The 22,345-nt window shown below is 62.8% G+C and overlaps 2 protein-coding genes across 4 annotated transcripts in view; both read right to left on the bottom strand.

The window, feature by feature from the left end:
• Window positions 1-5,899: 5,899 nt before the first annotated feature.
• Window positions 5,900-13,953, bottom strand: HGFAC (HGF activator). 2 transcript variants are annotated; one of them, XM_059380005.1, is made up of 14 exons: window positions 13,805-13,949; window positions 13,038-13,218; window positions 12,791-12,887; window positions 12,458-12,537; window positions 11,598-11,720; window positions 11,378-11,509; window positions 11,134-11,244; window positions 10,882-11,056; window positions 10,652-10,737; window positions 9,733-9,988; window positions 7,647-7,786; window positions 7,159-7,299; window positions 6,924-7,072; window positions 5,900-6,160 (listed from the first exon to the last, which is right to left on the bottom strand). In XM_059380005.1, exons 1-14 carry the CDS (start codon window positions 13,910-13,912, stop codon window positions 5,978-5,980), a joined length of 1,962 nt encoding a protein of 653 aa, XP_059235988.1. In that variant the 5' UTR covers window positions 13,913-13,949; the 3' UTR covers window positions 5,900-5,977. The 2 variants fall into 2 exon arrangements, with proteins under 2 accessions (XP_059235988.1, XP_059235997.1); XM_059380014.1 differs by lacking the exon at window positions 6,924-7,072 and having other exon boundaries at window positions 6,046-6,160; window positions 13,805-13,953.
• Window positions 13,954-15,564: 1,611 nt separating this feature from the next.
• The window catches only part of RGS12 (regulator of G protein signaling 12), a 101,298-nt gene continuing 94,517 nt past the window's right edge, over window positions 15,565-22,345 (bottom strand). For both annotated transcript variants that reach the window (XM_059379982.1, XM_059379990.1), the window contains exon 18: window positions 15,565-16,045. In XM_059379982.1, the coding sequence (XP_059235965.1) occupies window positions 15,819-16,045 (227 nt within the window). In that variant the 3' untranslated portion in view covers window positions 15,565-15,818. The remainder of the gene's footprint in view (window positions 16,046-22,345) is intronic.

Genomic DNA, 22,345 nt, shown 5'->3' with positions numbered 1-22,345 from the left:
AGGCAGGGGAGAGGGCAGGGGGTTTGGGATCCCCAAGGAGCAGCCATCCTGCTGGGTGCAGGTGCAGAAGGCCGCTGGTTCACCCCCTCAGGGCACACCCTCTACCCATTAGTCCCTGGGGACCTGACAGTGTGGGTCCCTGGTGGGCCACAGGCTGGACTCCGATGCAGGGTTATGCCAGGCCCAGAAAGAGCTCTGCTTCTCCCACTGCCACCACCTCCCCCATCCCCACATCACCTGTGCTGCCTTTGGCAGAGCAGTTGCCCAGCCACAGAGCCCCATTCATGCCCCCATGCAGCTCAGGCCCCCAGGGGCTGGCGCAGGACAGCCGGCCTAGAGCCGGATGGCGGCCGGGGGCTGAGGCCAGAGACACATCCGCTGCGCCCGGGCGCCTGGCACTCAGACGTTCCTGCAGGGAGGGGCCGCCCCTGCTGCATTCCCCAGTTGGCCCTGACCCAGGTCCTGCCACACCCGGCAGCTGCACCTGCTCCCCCGCTAGCCCCAGAAAATGCAGCCGAGGCGCGTCCCCTCTCTCCACCGGGCTGCTAAATGGTGGGAGAGCCTCTTCCCCCGAGGACTTGGGCCTCTCTGCCTCTCAGCTCCCACTGTGGACCCCAGATTCAGCATTGAGATCAACCCCCAGAGGGATGGAGCTGGGAGGTGGGGCCTTCGGGACGTGATTAGATCAGGAGAGCAGAGCCCGTGGGACCCAGTGACAGACTGTCCCATTGAGGATTTTTCAACCTTAGGATGGTGGGGAAACCATGCCCATCCAGTAGAAACCATCCTGTAGATTCCCACTGCTGGTCTTTTCCAGGGAGACCCAGGAGATGGCCGACACTGTGTTCTAGAACAGGCCTCGTGCCAGGCAGTCCTGCTCACCTGCAGGCTAACGTGCGTGTCCCAAGCGTGTGTGGCCACCTGGCCCCGCTGAGCTGTGCGTTCGGTCGCTTAAGTGTGTTCCATACATTCTGGACTCACGACATTTTCAATGTAAGCTCATTGTGAGCTGAGGAAGGTATGTCGTGCCCTTACAGTGTCCTTGTAAGAAGTGACACAGAGAGACGCACTCTCTCAGCCACATGAGCGCCGCCCCCCACCCCCTGCCCTGGGAGGTGCCTGTCCACACTCAGGAAGCCAGCATGCCCGCACCCAGATCGTTCTGGCGTCCAGGACTGTGAGAGACAAATGTCTGCTTCTCAGCCACCCAGCCTCCAGTGTTCTGTTCCAGTCCCCCAGGGGCACAGGGACCATTGTCCCAGTGGTTATGGCCAGAGCTGCTGGTTGCAAGTGGCAGAAGAGGACTCTGGCCACGGAAGGAGGAAGGAATTTGTTGGAAGCACGTCAGGCCTCCAGTCGAACCCAGGAGAGGCCGTAGAGTCCGTGGGAGTTTGGGGAGGCTGGGCAGTAGGGATGCACAGCACTGTCCCCGAGACCGGATGCCACCCCGGCCCCACACCGCCACACAGCTGGGCTTGGCAGCCATGGGACACGGCTGGCGCCCACCCAGCAGCCCACGGCCATGAACGACAGCTGCACCGCGGGCGGACCACACAGCCCGGGGCCCCGCTGCCGGACATCGTGGCCTGGGATGCCACCGCTGCTGCCAGAATCTGTGGCCACGAGGCACCATCATCCCATCACTGGCTGTGCAGACACAGCGTCTGCCGCTTGAGGCTCCCCTCGACCCCCTGCCCCCCTCCACTCACCACCTGGTGAACCCAAACCATCACGTGACATTCTGGTCTCAGTTTCCTCTTCTGGCCTCATTATGATGATGGGCCCCCACGTGCGACTGTGCGTGTGAGTGTCTCTGAAAATGGCCGTGGGTCACAAACACAGGGATCATCAGGACCAGGCCCGGCGTCTCATCTTGGGCCTCCAGGAGCTCAGTGTGGCTGGGGACAAACACATAGCACCTGCCCCGTGTCCCCCCCCCCACCCCCCTTGCTCACTCATATTTCACGGCACCCCCTGGTTGGGGGGGGTTGCAGGGAGGAGGCCTGGCCAGGGGTGCACGGGCAGAGGGTCCGAGCACCACTCCCAGGCCCAGCCCCCACATACATCCCACGAGCTAAGTCGTGTCCCCCAGACCCATGGGTTGAAGCCCCCACCTTTCCATGTGGCTGTATTTGGAGATAGGGTCTCTAAGGAGGCAAGTCAGGCTAAGTGAGGTCAAGAGGGGGCGTCCCAATCCCACAGGACTTCAGCCTCACCAGTAGGGGGGAACACAAAGCCATCTCTCTCCCCTCTCCGGGCGCATGCACACAGGAGTCTGTGAGGACACAGCGCAAAGGCAGCCCTCTGTGGTCTGGGAGGGAGGCCTCACCAGAAACCAGTGCTGCTGAATCTTGATCTTGGATTTAAGCCTCCAGAATGGTGGGGAAATAAATTTCCGTTGTCTCCTCCCCAGCGGGGCAGCCCAAGTCAACAGAGAATGGGGGTGATCCCTTGAAAAGATGGTGGCAATGATGCCCCCACAGCCTCACCCCTGGAAATGAGGCCATATACCCCGTCCATGGAGACCGAGTCTGCCACTCCACCAGTCAGCTGCAGGCTTTGACAAAGGAGGCACAGTGGGAATGCTCACAGACACTCTGAGAGCCCCTCACGTGAACAAGCCTATGCTAACCCGCAGGGTGAGAAGCCACACATGGCCTCGTCCCCACATGGTCCCAGCCAAGAGCCCATTGGCCCCCAGGAGTGGGACAGCCCAAGATCCACTGATGCCTCCAGCTAAGGGAAGAAGCCAGCCCAGCCCAGAAGAACCAACCAGAAGTCTCACAGACAGCAGGCAGGGCGGGGGGAGAGAGGGAACCCACGTTGGCACCCGTCACGGGGACCCCACGGCCTGTCGCAGGGAAGGGGATTGGAAAAGCTGCCAGAGGGGAAAAGGGTTTTAAGAAAGATCCACTGGAGTAAAGCAGATGTTCAGCAGCAGGCCCGGCGGCCATGGAGAACCTTCCAGCAGCCGACAGAAAGGAAGGACGCGGGCACGTCTGAGATTCAGGGACCGGGGAATGCCAACAGCTCTGTGGCCCACTGCCGAAGTTCAGACACTCAATTCATAAAAGTGCAAACTCTGTGACTGGCTCAAGAAGAAACAGAATTTTCCCTGAGGCTGGTAATGATTAACATACTGAACCATAGGAAAATGTCATCCTGCAAAGGAAATATGGGGCCCAGGGCATTTCATAGAGGAGTCCCCCAACTTTCAGAGAGAGATCATTCCAGCCTTATCCGGAGTCCTCGGGGAATAATAAAGAAGGCACACTCTGAAACTGATCCTGTGAGTCGTCTGAAGACAGCAAAGAAGGCCAATCTCACTCACAAGCCTGATGTGAAATCCTAAACAAAATACAAGCAGATGGTAAAAAGCTTGTAAAAAGTTCAGTGGGTGGGCGTCACCCTGGGGCCCACCAGGCCACACGCTATCAGGATAATTCAGAGCGGTGGTCTTGGAAGGGAGTCACCAGGGGTGGGGGTGGCGGGGCTAGACAGGAGGAGTGGATACTGCTTGTAGGCACGAGGGGGAGGTCCCTGGACCATGAAACAGAAGGTCCCTGGCTTGCAGATGGCCACTGTCCCCTGTGGCACTTCCGTGTGCCTGACTGTGTCCCATTTCCCCTCCTTCTAGGGATGCAGTCCTCTTGGGTCCCAGCCCGCACTCCCGGCTTCACAGGAACTTGATCACTTCTGTAACGACCCTCCCTCCAGATGAGATCCCATTCTGAGGTCCTGGGGCTGGGACTTCAAAATTTGAATTTTAGGAGGACATGGTTCACTCTGTAACATGGAGGTGACCCCCAAACGGGGTAGCCAGGGAAGTCAATATCCCAGTGTCATTCTCCTCCCTCCTCTGACCTGCTGGGGGGCTCCCCAGTGTCCTCAAAAACCCAGCGGGCACAGGAGCCATGCCATCCATGGAGATCAGCCTCCTGGGGCACCAGAGCTCTGGGCGCAGAAGGCAGAGAATGGACAGCGACCTGGAGGGGCTGCTGGAAGATGCCAGACTCGCATGGACTCCACGCGGCTCACTGCAGGCCGGCCGGCTCAGTGCCATGCAACACTGTCTCCCATCGGGAGTCGCCACTTTAACAGACCCACACTCAACACCCACAGGGGAGAAGAGTTAGGGGGCGATGCAGGGTGTGCAGAGCCAATCCCAGGCCACTGGAGGCCCCGCATTCCCAGTGCTCTTGAAGCCACAGCACCGGCCTCAGTGGCCTGCGGTGGGACCCACGTGGTGGGGCTCCAGCAGAGTGTTTCAGGCAGCCCTAGGGCTCCGAGTCCCACCATACAGAGAGCGGCCCTGCACACCTGCCTGGGCCTTCCCAGGACCAGGCTCTGTCCTCTGAGAGGGGGACCCTCCCCCCAAGAGCTTCGTGCAGGAACCCCCAGTGAAGGCAGTTCCGGGTTGCTCTTCCTCTCTTGATACGGGGAACAGATGCAGCCAGGGAACCCGGGTCCACAAGTGGCTGAGCGCTGGACTCCCCATCACAGGAGGAAGGCAAAACTGCCCTGGTTCCCGTGGCATCGGTCTGGTTTCGGGGTGTGGCCCAGACAGCCAAGGCGGGCAAAGCCCATGACGTCTGTGCCAGTGGGGAGAACGGCCGGGAGAGGGCCTCACCGGACTGGCCTCGCGGGACAGTGTCCAGTTGTGGCCTGAGTTCTGCTGGGTGAAGTGGCGAGGGCAGTATGAGAGAGAACATTCTAGAAGCATGGGAACAGCAGGAGCATGGGCAGAGGGAGGCCAGAGCACAGAGTAGGGGAGCAGTGTGGGGCAGAAGCAGGCTGGAGGTAGGTAGGGTCTGCCCCAGGGATTGGGGGAAGCTCCAAGGTGGGGGGGGGGGCAGTGACCTAGAGAAAGTCCTGGTCTGTCACCTCAGACAGAGGCAGGAAGACCTGGTCTAAGGTGGAGGCTGTGGAGGTGACAGGAGAGGAGGTGGCTTTGGGGTCGAGGAGCAGGAGAGGTGTGTGGGGACTGTGCCGAGGAACCCCATCCTCTGATCAGCTCTGGGAGGAGAGTCCCCCTCCCAGAGTGGGATGGGTGGGTGTGGGCATGAATGACCGAATGTGGGGCCATCTCGGCCCTCTCCCTGAGACCAGGGCTCCCAGCCCCCGAGGCACTGCTTCTGGGCACTGGGGGCAGGGGGTCTGTCTACAGCACAGCTCTGCCCGGCCCCACACTCCCAGGCCATCCCCTGTCCACCCTGCTGAAGCCCCATCAGGGACCCCTGGAGCAAACCCAGTACCCCACTGCAGCCAGCAGCCACCACCCATCCCTGCCTTCTCAGGTCTCTAGCCTCACTTCCTTATTTTGATTCAGATAAGCCCCACCCCACTACCTCAGGGCCTTTGCAGGTGCTGCTTCCCTCTTCCTGGAATGGGAGCTCTTCCAGGCATCTCTGATTCCTTCCCCCAGCTGTGCTGGCCTGCTGGCAGCAGCCTCCTGGCTCCAGGAGCTCCAGCCCAGAAGTGCCCCACTGCCCTCCACTCCCTGACACGCGGGCCTGCTGGCTTCTTTGCAAGGGGGGCTCTCTGGCCTTCGCCCTAGGAAACAGTGCTAAGGGACAGCCTCATATAGGGCGCCTTCTCCAAGGAGAATGAGGGCCGGTATGTAGTTCCAAATTACCTGTCTTAAATCTTCAAGTTCTGTGCGCTGCCCTGGGGCAACCAGCGTGTGTGGGCTCCTGCCCCCGCTGCCTGGGGGTGGCCCGAGGTGGGTAGGCTAGGAGAAGGACGCTAGGTGCCCTGCCCTGACCCCCTGGGCCTTGGGGCCAGACCCCCCACCCCGGGGCTGCAGGCTCCCTTCTCCACTGAGAAAGCAAAGATGGGGAGCTGCCCTAGGGAAGGCTGAGGAGGGTGGGGTGCAGAGGCGTGGGCCCTGTGCACCTGGTTCTTGGAAGCATATTTATTGTTAGGAGTCTGGGAACAGCGCAGAGGTGGGATGCCCAACCCTGAGGCCGGGGCTGTCTCAGGAGGGATCCGCAGGCCGCTTAGGGGGCCATATCCGGTCTTTGATCCAGTCCACGTACTTGGCCACGCGGGTGTAGACGCCAGGCTTATTAAGCCTCCCACAGCCGTCGCCCCAACTGATGACGCCATACAGGTAGGCCACACCATTCTTCTCACAGGCCAAGGGTCCACCCGAGTCCCCCTGCGGCAGGGCTGCTGGTCAGAGCCAGGCACCAGCTCAGCTCCTCAGCAGTCGTGAAACACCCCACCACCCACTCCTGCTCCGCCTCCCTCACCCCAACCCCGAAAACGTCCCTGAAGAGTCTCCGATGTCCCTTTGGGGAGGACTCCCCAGGAGCTCCCAACGCAGACTTCCTGACAGCTCGGGGGACAGAAGACAAAGGTATTTCCAAGTGAAAGAACTATCCCACCTTCCCCTGGTTCCCTAGACACAAAGTCTCCTCATTCCAGGGCTACTGTGACAGCATCTGACTAGTCATTTCAGTTCCTAAACTCTGCCATGGATTCCTCTCAACTCCATGATCAGGAACGTGCATCTGAGCTTGGCTCCCCAAACCACACACCAGCACACACCCTATGTGGACCAGGTGGTCCCTGTGTTCTGGGCTAATCTCCCCACTTGAAATAACAGCCCTCTGCCAAACTCCTATTCACCCTTCAAAACAAGTGCCAATGCCCCTGCCTCTGAAAAGCCCGCCTTGACTTCCCCCAGAGGGGCTTGTTGTATTCATGCGGTCCAGTGTCAACCCCCCCTTGCCACTTCTGAGTTGTGTGACCTGGGAAGAGTGGCAGAGCCTCTCTGGGCCTCAGTTTCCGCACCTATCAAATGGGAAGTAAAGCAGCTCCTCCATCTTGCAGCCTAAAGAAGATGGTGCTTGTGGAGCCCTTGATAAATGCTAGCAGGGGGCAGGCAGTCTTGAGATCTGGGGTGAGCTCTGGCTCACCTGGCAGGCGTCAGACTTGCAGTCGAAGTAGCCAGCACACAGCATGTTGGGGCTGATGTCGGCCCCGTACACCTCTGGGCTGCTGCACTTGTGGTCTGCAACCAGAGGGACCAGTGCCTCCCGCAGGGAGCTGGAGTAGCCACTCACATCTATGAACAGGGTGTTCTCAGGCGGGGCAAGGCTCCCTGGGGCTAGCCACCACTCCCTGGGGCACGGTGCCCCCACCCCCACTCACTCTCGTCCTGGTGGCCCCAGCCTGCAATCTGGCACTTGTGTCCAGCGGAGAAGGGGCTGCTAGGCTCAGGCAGGCAGATAGGCTGGACAAACTGGGAGCGGACGGCACAGCGGTCTCCCTTTTTCTTCAACCGGATCAAGACTGGCCAAGAGAGAGAGAGAGACCAGAGGGCAGCCTGGGACGTGGGGGTCCTTGCAGGGGCCGAGGAGCAGGGGGGCCGGCCCAGGGCTCAGCAAGGCTGGCCTGCCAGGTTTTCCTCCCGCCAGGCCAAGGCCACTCTGCCATACAGAGTTCCCTTGCTGCCCTCCCCTCCCCCTACTCCCTCCCTTCCCCCTCTGTCTCTTTTCCTGCCCCTTCCCTCCCTTTCCCTCTCCCCAGGTGGGCCTGATGCCTACCCACCCCTGCCCCTCTCCTGACTCTGGCCTGGGGTGTGCAACACACACACACATCCATGGCTCTGGTGCACCCCAGCATGTCCCAAGCCTTACCCAAGTCATGGTCACTGGGGTTGAACACCGAGTACATAGGGTACGGGATATACTTCTCGATGCCAAACGTCTGTGTTACGTCCGTTGTTTGGTTGAAGAAGTGTTGGCCTAGGACCACTAAGACACTTTCCCTGTGGGGGCTGTGCAGGGCGTCTGGTGGCAGCACGACCCAGGCCCGCCCCCCGGCCCCGCCCCTTGGGTCCCTCCCCACCGGCTCCTCCCCAGAAGCCCTCCCCTCGGGCACCGCCCCTCAAGCCCCTCCCCACAGGCTCCTCCCTTCAAGCCCCGCCTCTCAGGCCCCTTAGGCCCCGCCCCAGATCCCTTCCCTCAAGTTCCCCTCCTCGGCTCCTCCCCGCCACTCGCTGCGGCTCCAGCATCCTGGATGCTGGGCAGGTCCCCTGCAGCCCAGGGGAGAGGCCTGAGCAGGGACAGGGGAATGGTGGGCTGTGGCCACACACGACCTTGGGCAGTGCCATCTCTAATGCATCCCCTTTAGTGACTCTAAGGGTTTCCTGCAAGGTGGGGTCTATGCTGATTGGGGCCTGAGTGGGTGGAGGCCTGGTGGCCAGATCCAGCTCCTATGTAGCCTGGGTCTCCCCGATATAGCCCTTCATTCTTGCTGGGCACAGGCCCTGGGCCCCCAGTTCAGTCCCCCCGTTCCCTCTCCGGGCCTCTGTTTTCCCAGCTCCTGATGAAGGGGGTAACTCCCACCCAGGCCTGACCCTCCTTCATTGGACTCCAGCTCCAGGCCCCTGTGGGACCTTGGCCCCTGGGCCCTCCCAGGCCTTAGGTCCTTCTGGAAAATGGGCTCCCACGCCCTGGGCAGGCACCAGCTCAGCACACAGTGGGGCTTGGTGCCTGGCCTCAGGGCAGGGTCAGAAACCCAAGTCCAGTGCCAGAGCTGGTGATCCATAGGTCTCACTTCAGGGGGGAAAGGTATGCTCTTGGGGTGGTCGGCCAGTGAATGCAGGCCTCCAGGGATGGGAGGACTGGGTTGGCTGAAGGGCTGAGTGTGCAGCCGGGCAGGGTGGATGTCCACCGGCTCTGGGCCCCTAGTTCTGTCCTTTGCCCCTTTTGCTTCTTTGCCAAAGGAGCATACCCCTCCTGGGGAGCCACCCAGAGTCCATCCATCTGTTCACCTCCAGCGCCCCTGCCTCAACCCCAACCCTTTCCTGGATGTGAAGAATGGGTGCTTGCTCCCCTCCCCCGGCCTCTTAAACCCCCACCCAATCTCATTCATACTGGAGAAGTCTCAGAGACCCTACTTCCCAGGCCCAGTGGGAAGCCTGCTGCCTGTCAAGGCTCCACATAGGGCAGGCCTTGCACCCACTGGCCCCCACCCATGCCTTAGTCCCTGGGTGACCAATGGAGGCTCAAGGCCAGACTCACACTGCCAAACCCCCAGGCCCTGATCCCTGGGATGCCATCCTCTCCAACTGGACCCCCCTGGGGAGCCTCCTAGTCTGGACACCCAGATGGGGAACCTTGTTCCCATCACACTGGGTGAAGCCCAAGAGGGGCTGGCCTTCCCTGCTCTGAACTGGCAGGCTCCTCTGGGTGTGTAGAGGTGGGCCTTGCATCCCTGACCCCCACTCCCTTAGCTGCCAGCCCAAGTCTGCCTTCCCAGCTCATGGAGTGGGCAGGGCCTAAGAGTCCCTGCTGAGGGGTGGGGAAAGGTGCCCCCCCCCCCTGCACAGTCAGGGATGGGGGGGCAGAATCTTCTCTGAGGAGGGCCTGCCCATAATGTGCCCAGCATCCCCAACTTCCCCCGCCCCACTACCCCACCCAGTGCATGACTGTCCGGGCAGGACTGGGCAGTGACCCCGAGCAGGGGCGAGGCTGAACACGGAGGTCTTCCCCACCCCCACCTGGGGTCCTTGGGCCACGAGAAAATGAGAGACCAAAGATTGGGGTTATATGGGTTGTGGGGACACGTGGGGACATGTGTGTGGCAGATGGGTGGGTGGGAGGCTGACAGATGGTGGACGCGAAGGTGTGGAATGCATGGTGGGTGTGTGGCCAAGTTGGGGGAGGGCAAGTGGATGGGCTGAAACACACAGTGAGGGGCATGGGCAGAGCCGCTCACCTGCTGGAGAAGCAGTGGGCCGCGGACACCACCCAGCACGTGTGGACGAGACTGCCTGCACAGAAGCTGTTCCCGATGTAGATGGCGGCCAGCCAGGGGTGGGAGCCCGGCAGGGACGACGAGCCCCCAATGATGCGTGGCCGGAGGAAGCTCCTCTTCTTGTGCCTCTTGCCACAGGCCTGGCGTCCCCCTGGGGCAGGCTCAGCCTGTCTCAGCATGACCTCAGGGGTCCGGAGCGGAGTTCTGGTGAGGGATTCTGGGAGCACAGGTCACCGGGTCACACTGCTGGGGCTCCTTCTACACATCCCCGCCCAGAGTGGGTCCTGGCTGCTGTCCTCACCCACCCCCCGCCCCACCCCAGACAGCTCTGCCCTCACAGGCACACAATCTACTCTCTGAGCCTCAGTTTCCTCTTCTGTACAATGGGGAGAACAAGACCAAATCAGTCACCAGGCTTTGTGGGAAGCAAAGTGGTATGGCACGTCTGGCAGGGCTTCCTGTCCCTCTCAGCAGCCTGGGACCTCAGAGCCCAGGCCGGCTGGGTGGCCCCAGGGGCATGGGGGCCAGAGGGCAGGCTGGCCTCCCAGAGCTGCCCGCTCCCACGGTCTGGCTCCAGGGGAGGCTACTGGCCCTCCCACCCCATTATTCACCCCTGACCGGCCCTTTCCTGTGTCTGGGAGCCCTCAGCTCGGCTCAGGCTGGGTGGGAGCCGCCCAGAGGACCTGGAGACTGGCTGGCCTGCTCAGACCCCCTGTGCCTGGCAGACGAATGGCCTCAGCTGAGCCCTGCTCCAGGGAACCTCAGTTTCCCCATCTCCCGAGGGGGCAGTGGTGCTCCAAAGAGGGGAGAGACGCGGGAAAAATGGCCGTGACTCCTGTGGGAGCAGGGTTCTCGAGCCGCCTGCAGCCCATTCACGCACCACAGGCCACCAGGCGGCAGTACTCCCAGGAGAGGGCGCTGCCGTTCACCACGTAGCACCAGGGCCTCTCGTCCTTGTCCGGGTTCCTGGGGTGCATGGAAAGGCGGGTGGGCCCGGGGCCAGGGGACCTGGGAGAACCCTGTGAGGGAACTCCTGACGGACCTCCCCCCCACTCCCCTAGCAACAGCATTGGGCTGATTGTGCAGATGGTCTGGGGCCCCATTGCTGACCGGCAGTAGGCATGGGGGCCTAGGCCAAGCAAGGCCGCAGCGCCCACGGAGTCCACGTGCAGCTCCTGGTAGAGCAGGTCCGAGTTCCAGGCCAGGCAGCTGAGGCCCGAGGCTGCGGTGCTGGCCACACCTCGGTACTCAGTGCCGTTCCCCACAAAGCAGCGCTGGCTGGGCACTGTGGGCGGCATGGTGGGTGGTGAGCCTGGGCTCCGGGGGCCGCAGGGCACGGGGCCAGGAGGCTGACCCACTCACCAATGTTGCAGAGCCGCCCGGCATGGCCCGGGGGGCAGGAGCACACAGTGGTCCCGGTGGCCACGATCAGGTGGCAAGTGCCACCATTCAGGCACGGGCTGCTCAGGCAAGCTGCGGGGAGGGCTCAGGAGCTCAGCCTCAGGCCTTGAGGGTGCCCACCGCGGGAGGGCAGGGTCGGGGCTGTCCCACTGGGGCCTGTGGCTGGGGGACCCTGGGCCAGCCCGCCACCTCGGCCACGGCATACCTGTGTGGCGGGTGCCCTCGCAGCGGATCTGGCCCTCAGCGCACTCACACTGCTCCACCTGGCCCTGGCTCACTCGGGCCCAGCGGTCGCCCACCTCCAGGTGTTCATAGCGCGTCTCATCAAAGCATTTTTCTTGGGGGGAGGTTGCAGAGTGCCCTCAGGCCGCTGCCCTCAGGCAGGCCCCTCCCCCACCCATCTTCCCAGGACCTGGTGTGCACACCTGTGCCACAGTCCTTGCCTGTGAAAGCCATGGGGCAGGTGCAGTGGTAGGACTCGGGGTCCTGGGTGTTGGAGCATGAGCCCCCATTGAGGCACGGGCTGGAGGCACAGGGATCCGGGGCAGCTGGGGACAGGCAGGAGGAGTAGGGAGCAGGTGTGGGAGAACCCGGCCCACTGGGGTATCTCCCCCAGACCCTCTCTGTTCTCCAAGGCCTTCAGTGCCTTCACTGGGCTTGCTGCCTTCATGCTGCCCCTCTGGGTTCCTTGGGTTATTTGGGGTGCAGGAGTCCTAAGAAGGGGTGCAGACCTTCCCTGTTGTCCCAGCAGCCCCCCCCAACCCCATGCCATGCTCAGACCCTGGGCAAGCAGGCCTCTGGCTCTGTATCAGGACACTGGGAGCCCATCCCCCATCAGTCAGCACAGTCCCCTCCTGTGTGCCCTGGGATCCTTGCAGGTGGGGCTGTCAGCACCCCCGGCACCCTGCAGACCCTAGGGGCCCTCATCTCTGCCCAGGGTTCCACCTGTGCAGCCACAGTGCCCAGCCTGACCACCAGGGGGCGCCTTACTCCCAGCAATGACCAAGGCAGCCCTGTGGCTCCTGGACAGGGCAGGGTCCTGCCTGGGGGGGTTCCACCCTCTGCACTCCTGCAGCCCCCCTGGGGTGCAGTGGGGTCAACCCCAAAGTTCTCTTCTGCACTCCAAGCAGGACTCCCTGTCCCAGGTCAGCTCTGTCCCCTTGGCTCCCACCCCCATCAGCGGGCTGACCCTAGTACTCCCTTAGACTACCCCCAACCCCAGCCTGGACAGCCCTCCTCCCCCAGCACAGGCCCTTCCCCACCCCCACCCCCCGCCAGCACCCACCTGGGTCCTCCCTGGGCACTGAGGTCTGGGCACAGTAGCCCCAGGCCCTGTCGCGGTCATAGTTGTGAGTGGTGGCACACCTGGGGGTGAGGACACAGGTGGGTCCCGGCTCCGAGGCCTCCCACAGCCTGCCTCTGGCAGGATGCCCTGCCGGCTGCTGGTAACTCGCCCCAGTCACACCCATGCCTTCCTTCCCTGCTGGGTCTGGGGCTTGGGCTTGGGGAGGGAGGGCAGAGGGCAGGGGGGTCTCCAGAGTGGATAGGGGCCGTGGGGATCCGGAAGAGGGGAGGCTGGCGGTCGCTGCTGGCGGACCTCGCCCCACCTGGGACCCACCATCGCCTGTGCGCGCTGCCCTCTGACGTGCAGGAGTGGAGCATGCGGCCGCCATAGCGGAAGGGGAACCTGCAGGGCCGCCCATCCTCTGTGAGCACTGCAGGGTGAGCGGAGGGCGGTCAGGGGGCTCCCGCTGGGCACCTTCTGCCCCATGTCGTACACCCTGCTCCCCAGCAGCCGCCTGCCAGCCTCCCAACCCACCCGCCCAGGTGTAGCCCACCGCCTCCGGGAAGCTCTCCTGACCCACCTGGGCCCCCAGGGCTGCTGCTGGAGGGAGCTGCTCTGGGTGGGGGGGTGAGTCCTGTACCACCGGGTCCCTCTGGCTCTGGAGCACTCGTGGCTGGGCTCACAGGGGTCACCAAGGTTACAGGGATCATGGGGGTCCCAGAGCTCACTGTGGCGTTAGGTTCTGGGGGTTCTGTCAGGTTCTAGGAGGAGCCAAGAGGGCTGTGATGGTGTCAGTAGGAGGTGGCCCCCCTCACATTCAGCCCCCCAGTGGCTGGGCTCATCGCCGTCCCCAACCTTAGTTTCCATACTGGGCCCTCAGGCCTTAGAGTAGAAACCAAGGGGAACCTGGCCACTGGCTGTCCCCCTCCCCTCCTGCCGAGCCCGCTGGTTTAGGGCGGGCTGGGTGTCTGCCCAGGCTGGGCACCCCTGCCTTCCAGCCTCAGATTCTGGGGATCTGTTCTGGGGGATGGACAAAAGCAGCGGCAAGGCCCTCGGAGGTTCCTTTTACCCACCCCCCAAACAATGGGACCCAAAAGCAGCCCAAAGAGAGGGGAGTGGCCCTCATGTCCCCCGGTGGGGGCCCAGCAGTTCAGATCCCCAGGCCTCCTGTCCCCCAGGCCAGCCCAGCACACCCACCTTGCCTGCTGGAGGCCAGAAAGCCAGCTTGCAGCACATTGGGCCCCTTACCCACTCCACAGCCCTCCCCAGTCCTCCCCAGCCCCGGCCCCAGGACCCAGAGTGGGCATGGGGAGCCTATGGTCCCCATGCAACGGGGTCAGTGCTCACCCTGCTAGCCTGGGGCTGAGCCCCATGAAACCCCAGCAGCAGCAGCAGCAGGAACAGGGCCATTCCCAGCGAGGGGCAAAGGCTGCGACCCCAGGCCCACAGCCCCATGGCTCCTCCTGGGCTGGCACAAGGAGCAGCGGGAGGTGGAAGCGGCGAGCAGGTTGGGTTGGGGTCAAGGCCACTTGGAAATGATTAACCCTGGCTGCCTCCAGCACTGGGCCCACATGTCCCCCCATCTGCTGCCCAGCTCACCCTGTCTGGCCCAGCTGTCCCCTCTGGCATGAGCCACATTGGCCCTGGACCCGACAGGTCCTCAGGTCTCAGCTGCGATGCTTCCTCCAGGAAGTCTGGCAGGACACACAGCCCGTGGGGGCTTGGACTCCCAGCCCCCACCTCTCCACGGGACTGGCCGCTGTCCCTTTGTGAACTAGTGAACTAGTGAACTAGCTTCCTCACAGCTTGGATAATTGGTGCTGTCCCCATCTCTGGCCAAGGCTCCCACACCTTATCCTGAGCCCTGGCTGGGCCCCAGAAGAGCTCTTGCCAGGCATCCAGGGTCACCAAGGGCCACAGAGACCTGGCTTGGGGTCCTGCCCAGGTCTGCATGCACCTTGCTCTCTCCATCTGGGACCTGGGATGCGGACATTGCCCCACCCCATGGGCCCTACAATGCGTGTGGCACAGGCACAGCTGCTAGGGGAACCTCCTCTGCCATTTCTGAGCACAGGTTCCCCATGAGTCAGCTCAGCGGCCCACAGGGGCCAGGGCAGGGGCTAGCTGCCCTTTCCTCAAGGGATCAGCCTGGCATTACTCTGCACCCCCAAACCATGCTCTCTGGGCCGCCGTTCTGCCATCCATGCAAGAGGAGGAAGGTGGAGAGGGGCATCCAGTTGGGTGGGTGGTGGGTTCAGGGATGGGGGCAGGAGTGTCAGGTAGGGGAGCACGGTGGGTGTGGGGGATGGTGGGGGGCAGGAGTGTCAGACGGGGGAGTACATTGGGTGCGGGGACGGGGCAGGGGCAGGAGCATCGGGGGAGAGCGTGGTGCCTGTGGGGACACAGCGAGAGCTTGGCACATTGGGAGATGGTCCCCCTTCCTTCTGACACCTCCCACGGCCCCTTCCACAGCCCTGCTCCCTAGAAGATTCAGAACCTCCCTGGCCTGCCAGACATTCGCAGGTTGGGCCCTTCCGGCAACTCCGTGGAGGGAAGGGTGCGGGTCCCTCAGCGCTCAGCTGCTCCATGTGGGGGTTCCACTAGGGCGACCTGGGTGGGTGACTGGAGCTGTCTCAGCCCACAGTCCCCAGCGGTCCTGCCCCCACCTGGCCGGCCACAGGCCCTCCTGACCAGGCTCCAGCTGCTCTCTGGGGCCTGACACCACCCAGGACCTCAGTGAGGGCCCCCTCCATGGACAGACGAACAGATGGACGGACAGACCCTCTAGATTAGGCCAAGAGCAGGCTTGGGGCCCCCAGAGCCCAGGCAGGGGAGCATAGGGCATGGCATGACTTGTGGGTCTCCAGGCAGAGCCCTGCCCCCTCTGGCATTCCCCGGCTCCCACCCCCCGGGGCCCTGCACTGACTTGTGACCCATGTGAGCCGCCGCGGCCTCCAGCACCGTCAGGCTGGCTCCACTCTCCACCCAGCCTTGACCTCAACACCGGGAGTTGTCACCACCTCTATCCCTCTCCTGAGACACTCCCTGTGGGCAGGCCTGCGACCCCAGCACCCAGTACGAGGCTCACACTCGGGGGGTCCCCAAAGTTGATTTATTGAGGAAAGGCTGGAGGCTGAGGGGCAGGAGAGGACAGGATCTGAGGGAGCGAGTGTCCGAGGCCAGGCCACCCTGCACCTCCTGGTTTGGCTCCCGAACGCAGGGTGGCCAAGGAGGCCCCTTCAAGGCTCTCAGGAGGGCTTGGGGTGGTCTCCTCAGATCATGGGAGTCCATGCGTGTCTAGCTGGGGTGGTGCTGATGTGGGGGCGGGGGGACGGCTGCTGAGGCATGGCTTCAGGCAGCCTTAGACGAAGGTCGCGTGATGTGGGCTGGCCTTGGGCTTGGCAGGAGCACCTGGGAAGGGACTCAGGCTAGGGAGGTCTGATGTCAGGGCCCCATTGGTCCGTGACCTCTGGGGGCACACCCGTACCCCGGGGACACTGCCGCCCAGCCTGGGGGCCAGGCCCGCAACGCGGTCCACGTCGATGATGGTGTTGACCGGGAGGCCCTGGCTGCCTCTGGCCCCGCCTCCTGTCACAAGGAGAAGAGAGAGACTGTCACCCGTCTGCCCTTCCCTGGGCGAGCTCCCCCAACAGGAGACTGAGCCCCACCCCATCACACAGACACGGGTCATCTGTGACCTTGGCTGCCCCTCGACCCAGCTGTTTTCAGGGCGCCCACCTGCAGCTCCTGTTCAGCGAGCCCCCAGACCCTCATGGCCCCACCGCCACCTGAGCCCTCCCGTCCTGGCCACCTACTTGTCCTCCTGATGGTTGCCTTGGGGCCATATCTTCACCTTCACAAACTCTGAGTCTTTCCCTGCCTCTCCTCCCTGTTGTGCTCCTCGACGCCATCCCTTCCATCACACGCACTGTTGGTCAAGCACCCTGCTGCCTGCCCCCTCACAGGCCATCCAGCTCCAAGCTCCCCTCCCTTTACTCCTCTTACCCCCTGACCTGGAGCCCCAGGCTGCCTGAAACTGCCTCGGAAGCTTCTAGACCCTGGGGCGGGTCACTGCCCTGTCCTGTCTCCAAGCAGGGCCTCCAGAGGGCAGAAATATGTCTTCCGGATGGAGTCTCCAGGAACCAGCTCGAGGTGGGCTTGGCCTCACCGTCAGCCTCAGCCCCCCTCCTGAGCTACCTCGCTCACTCCAGGGCGGGTTCCACAGGCAGGACTCTGGTGCCCCAGTTAGACCAAGGCTGAGCATGAGCTCTGTCCTGTCTGTAGCCATGTCCTTGGTGATCCTGGGGCCGAGGACCCTCAAGGGCCCCTGGGGGGCAGGGAGAGCTCTGAGCCCATAGAGGACAGGCTGGAGGAGCACAGCCCCCAGGGACCCCGGGTCCTGCCCACTGACCACCTGTCCCTGGGCCTCAGTTTCCCCAGCCTTGCTGGTGGAGGGGAAGATGGCTCCCTTCCTGGTACCCAGGCATAGAAGCATAAGCAGAGAGGACCACAGAGGGCAGGAGTCTGGGCTCCCCAGCTGCTCTGTGGCCCCGAAAGTCCCCTGACCCCACCACTCCCCACGCCTCTGGAGGCACCTCCATGTGGCCTCCCTGGGGCAAGTCCGAGCCTGCAGGCAGAGGCGGGTATGCTCTCCGATGGCGTCCAGCCCAAACTCTCAGTAGCAAGTCAAGGGGGCAGCAGGAGGGCCGTTCACCTGGGCCTCCCTGCATGTCAGCATCGGGCACCTGGCCAGCGGGGTCATCACAGTTCTGAAGAGGCTGCCCTCCAGGGGTCTGAGAGGGCAAAAAAGCATGGACCTCTAGATGTTCAACAGCCACTCTGCTAGGTCTGGCTGGGCTCCACCCCACCCCGTTGTCACGGGGTCCCCGTAACCCCAAATGCCAGGCTGTGGGGCCCAGACACGATGGGGTGGGGCTGGCCTTTGCCTGGGACTTGGGACAAGCAGAGAGGCAGGGTTCGGCCCCCTTAAATAGCATGTGACCCCACCTGGGCTCAGGAGCCCAGCCTTCTCTCCGCCCAGACGTTGCTCCGGGAAGACAGAGCTGCAGGGAGCCATCTGGCCTTAGCCATGGCACTCCCCACCGCCCCCCACCCCGACCCCCAGGCAGCTCAGTGGGATGGGGAGGAATGACGGCTTCTGGGGACAGGGCAGTAGGTCAGTCCAGGGGCCAAAGATGTGAGCGTCACAGGGAGGGTGGCTACAGTCTGGGCCCTTCCTGCCTGCTCTGCTCAGACTCGCTCTCCCGAGTAAGTGGCAGCCCCAGGCCTGTGACTCAGTGGCGGGGCCCAGCCCCATGCAACAGGCATGTGTCACCAACCCCAGGCCAGGGCCTGCCCCAGCACTGTTCCCACCCAGCTTCCCAGAGCTCTCATCAGTGCTCCCCAGCTGGTTGCTCTCCAGGGACAGCCAGCCTCTGTCCCGGGTCCCTCACCCACCCAGATAGGAGACCTTTGTCTCCTCCCCACTCAGGCGGCTTCACTGACCCTTCCTTTTCCGGGGCCACCACAGACCCTGTGCCCTGACCATCCCGGGGCAGAACCGTACTCCGGAGCCCCTCACCAGCTGTCTGTGGTCCATCCGTCCCCAGGCCACCCCTTCCTTTGTCCATAAGCATTCTCTGTGCTGACTGCCAGCTCCACTCTGGCCACCACCACGTTGGGAGAAGGTGACACAGAACAGGACTCTGCTCTCGGGGACAGCATGGTACAGGGCTACACTGGTGGGGCCTGGTCCAGGGGTGAAGCTCTCCTTCAGGAGCCAACTCCTGCTGCCTGTCCCACAGCCCTTCCTAACCCAGAGAAACGCGCCCCAGCCTCCAGGGGCTTTGCCGTGACTTCAGCCCCTGGTGCAGGGCATTATCTGTGAGGCTGGGTCCCATGTGCTCCCCCAGTCATCCCGATATCCTCTCTGTGAAGCCTCTCAGATGCCCCTGAGCTGCTTTCACAGCACACGGAGAGGCGGGCACTGCTGAATTGGAAAACAGTGGGGGGACTGGCCCTTCCAGGCCCTCCCAAGACCTTGTTGGCCCTGGGGACCCCATTCCGCCCACTTTCACAGAGGCTGACCGGGTCCCCATGGGAAAGAGCAGGGACAGCCCCAACAAAAGCCCAGGTTCCAGCCCATGAAATGCACAAGGGACCCCTCCACTTGGTGCCCCAGGCCCACTGAACTCTGTCTGGACATGGCAGGGGAGGGGTTACTGGATTAAAGCTCCTCATTCAGCAAATCCTTCATTCAGTAAATCTGTACTGAGCACCAACTCAGAGCCAGGGAAATGGCAGCACGCAGGGAAGGGGGTGCGGGGGCGGGGCAGTGTCAGGGCCACAGGGGTGCAGGCATGGAGCTGGTGGCCTGAGGGAGGGGCAGCAGGCAGGAACCCCGGCAGGGGATGGCGGGGGAAGGGGTGTAGGTCAGTCACACCGTGGACCATGCGAGCCTGGGGTTCCCACTCAGACCCGAAGCCGGGGAGAGCAGACCAAGACAGGGATGGCAGGGCATGGAGCATGGCTGTGCAGCAAGAGACCCAGGGCTGTTGACTCTCGCTGCCGGGAGAGTGGAGTTGTCCTAGTCAGTGCTGGGGGGCTGTGGAGGGGGCTGGGCCCGTACCGTCAGCTGCCTGGAAGCCTGTGGAGGCTTCCAGCCAGGCATCTAGCCAGAGAAGATCTGCTAAGGGTCCATTCCAGCCAGAGCAGGGCCGGAACGCTAGAACGTGCTCTGCTGGAAAGGGGGTTTCTGGCAAGACCCCGGCCAGGGATGCCCTTCAACACCTTTCAGTCCTGAGGTTGGCGGCAGGCCCCTAGCACGCCAACGTGTCCCCGAGGAAGCCAGCCACCCCTGTGCGTGCCATGGTTTGTACTGGGGAGGGCAGGGCTGTCTGCCCCCAGACGGCAGGGGTGCTCAGTGTGGAGTTCCCTCAGTCCCCCAGATGGACGGGCCGGACCTCTGCTGGAGAGAGGACTGCTGCAGATGTGGGGAAGGACATGGGAACAGGAGGTGGGGCCCAGGGCTGGGGACACCTGCATGGCGTTCCCTGGAGGCCTCCCTGGGGCTACTGTCATGGACACGGCCACAGTAAGACCGGGCGGCCACGTCATCTGGGCTGAGCGGGGGTGACACCAAGGCTGTGGCTGGCATGGGGGAGGGGGGCTGACCACTGAGAAGCCAGGTGTAGAGAGGCTCCCGGGACAGCAGCCACACCAAGGACATGTGGTCTGGCTACCTTCACTGCCAAGATCAAGGCCGTGGCCTCTGGTTAACTCTCCAGTTCCGTTCCCATGGAAACTACATTATTAGGCCCCCACAACCCCTGCTGGGTGGGCCATATGTGAGGAAACCAAGAGCTACAGGTAGCTGTGAGGAAGTAAGCAGTGGGTTCTGGAAAGCCACCAGTCTGGGAACTGGGTGTGCCTTTGGGGACCCTGGACACTGCCCACTAGACAAGGTCTCCAAGTGGAGATAGCTTCCGCCCCAGCCAAGGAGCAGCAACCTCTGCGTCTGCGCACCCACAGACCCCGGGCCAGAAAGGCTGTGCAGGCACCCCTTCCTGGGAGGGGTGTAGCTGTGCCCACGTGGTCACTGAGGGGCCCCCCAGTTATTAAGAGCAGCTGGCTGCTGCGGTTCCCAGGGGCCTTGTCTCCTAAAAAGGCTAGGAGGGGCTCAGCTAGGACCCTGACCCATTCCCCTAATACCCGGTATGGCCAGACAGCAGTGAGGGAAGCTGGGCTCTTCCCACGCCTGCCTGGGGAGGGGTGGGGCTGGGGCCCCCTGTTGCTCAGACAGAGGGCCAGCTGAAGTGAGATTTCTCCAAACCCAGACCTTTGGGGAAGGTCTGGATGTCTCCTTGCAAAGACTGCTTCCAAATCCCACATGGTCAGGCCCTGTACCCTCGGCTTCCTGGCCACTGGCCCTTTACTCAGGGGTGAACCTCAGTCTTGGGTCAGACACCATCTGACCGTTGGGGTTGGCTAAGGCAGGGGCTGCTAGGGCCACCGGTCCACACTGAAGGCAGCTCCTCAGCTGCCCAGACACCCTGGCCAAATAGCTCAACAGAGATGCCTGCTCCCTTGGGAGCATGTGCCGCCAGGATGTCATTCCCAGCTGCTCTCTGAGTGCGTGGACACGGGTGTCTTCTCACCCAGTGGGGAGAGACCAGCACCACCCTGAGTGTGGGCCACACCCTCGGCATCGGTCTCTGGTCCTGCTAGACCCGAGGACATGCACCTCCCTGGGGCTCCTTCCCAGGACTGGAAATGCCAGAGGGTGCCCCCAAATTCCCGGGGTGTCTCTAGAAGTCCTATAGATAACAATGAAGAAAGCAGCTGGGAATCAAGATCAAAGCAACCACAGGGTTCATTTCTTGGGGGAGCCTAACTATGGATGGGGCCCTCTGCACTGGACAAGCTTCTTGGGCCACTCATCTTGCCCAATTCCTCTGTCCTCTGGCCACACAGGGCACTGACAGCCTCTTAGTACGTGGGCGCCAGGGACATGGACCAGGGCGGGTGCCATGATCCTCAGGAGGACACCCTATCATCTGGGGGCCCGTTGTTGGCAGCTGCCCAACTAGCTGTCTGGCCCGTATGTGGCCATGAGCTGTGGAGCCCGGGGGCCCCAGGCCATCAACACACTGCATTCTTCACCCTGAACTGATCCATGGTGACCACTGTGTCGCTAAGAAATATTTCCCAGCACCTGCAAGAACCGGTGAGAATCGCTGTGCTGAGACCTGCCTTCTAAACTGTGAGAAATACAATTCAGTGCTCAGTGCCTCCCATGGCTGTGACCGATGCTCTTCCCCCACTTGACATTGGAATCTCGGGGTCGCCTCCCTTTTGTTGCAACGTGGAGGTACCGGACACAAGGCTTGGGGGTCAGTGGTTCTTCCACACAGAGAGCCCATGAGGAGCCTAAGTCCGAGGCCTCCAGGCTGCTGGCCCTCGCCAAACTGGGCCCGAGCTGGTTGCGCAGGAGGGAGCTCAAGACCAAGCCCCTTCCCAGCAGATGGGCTTGTCAGCTCCAGAAGATACAGGTGGGTGCTGGACCTTGTCTAACTCCTCTGGGCCCACCCACTCCCCGGGCCATGGCCAGAGTCCCTCTGTCTTGGGACCGCTGTGAGCCAGGGGGCTGGGGTGCATGTGCTGGCCGTGGGACTGGTCCAGCCAGGAGGAGCCAGCCACAGTATGGGGAACACAGGAGCCACTGCCCTCCACCCCAATGGGTCAGAGATGCCAGCGCATGGCCGTTGAGTCACCCTGAGGGACAAGCGCAGGGTGGCTGCACATCCCATGCTGGTGGTCACTCTGTGTGCGGATAGCCCCCGGGGGTGAACAGCGGGGGCCAGACACCCTGGTACCTGGGGCCGACCAGCCCCGCAGGATCCAGGTCAGGAGCAACTGGCCACTGAGCTCAGTCATGCAGCCTAACCACCACCCAATGCCCAGACTCTCCTCCCCTGGACGGGGCGGCAGAGAGAGACAGGGGGCACCTGACCATGGATGGGGGCCATCAGCACGCTCGGGGAGAGGAGGCCCTACCCGTTAGGCCCCCGCATGGCCCAAGTGCGGTGCTGCATCTCCCTATTCCTGCTCCCAGGGTCGTGCAAACGGCCCCCCAAACTGCTCCCGGTTGCATGTCCATGTCCATGGGTGTGTGTGAGACACTCAGGGATGCCTACAAGTGCAGGGCTCAGGATCTTTAAAAGCCACTACACTAAGGCAAACCCACGGAAAGCAGGAAGGAATTTTCAAAAGAGAAAGAAGAGCGCTTTCAACCAGTCCAATGACAAGATCCAGAGTTTATTACTCTCGGAAGAACACAGACCCGGAACACGGGGGAACCTGCACACAGGTATCTACAAATGAGAGCAG

This window comes from Mustela nigripes, chromosome 1 (assembly GCF_022355385.1).
Source record: "Mustela nigripes isolate SB6536 chromosome 1, MUSNIG.SB6536, whole genome shotgun sequence".
Lineage (NCBI taxonomy): Eukaryota > Metazoa > Chordata > Mammalia > Carnivora > Mustelidae > Mustela > Mustela nigripes.
The sequence above is the reverse complement of the archived record's forward strand: the minus strand, read 5'-3'. Positions and strand labels throughout refer to the sequence as shown.

Bases quoted from the DNA above. Each gene is read 5' to 3' on its own strand.
- HGFAC (XM_059380005.1), bottom strand. From the start codon at position 13,912: ATGGGGCTGTGGGCCTGGGGTCGCAGCCTTTGCCCCTCGCTGGGAATG. The intron at 9,989-10,651 runs GTGCGTGAATGG...CTGTGCTCCCAG, and splicing joins CTGCCGCCTGGTGGCCTGTG to AATCCCTCACCAGAACTCCG. The intron at 7,787-9,732 runs GTGAGCGGCTCT...CGCCCTGCACAG, and splicing joins GCCCACTGCTTCTCCAGCAG to CCCCCACAGGGAAAGTGTCT.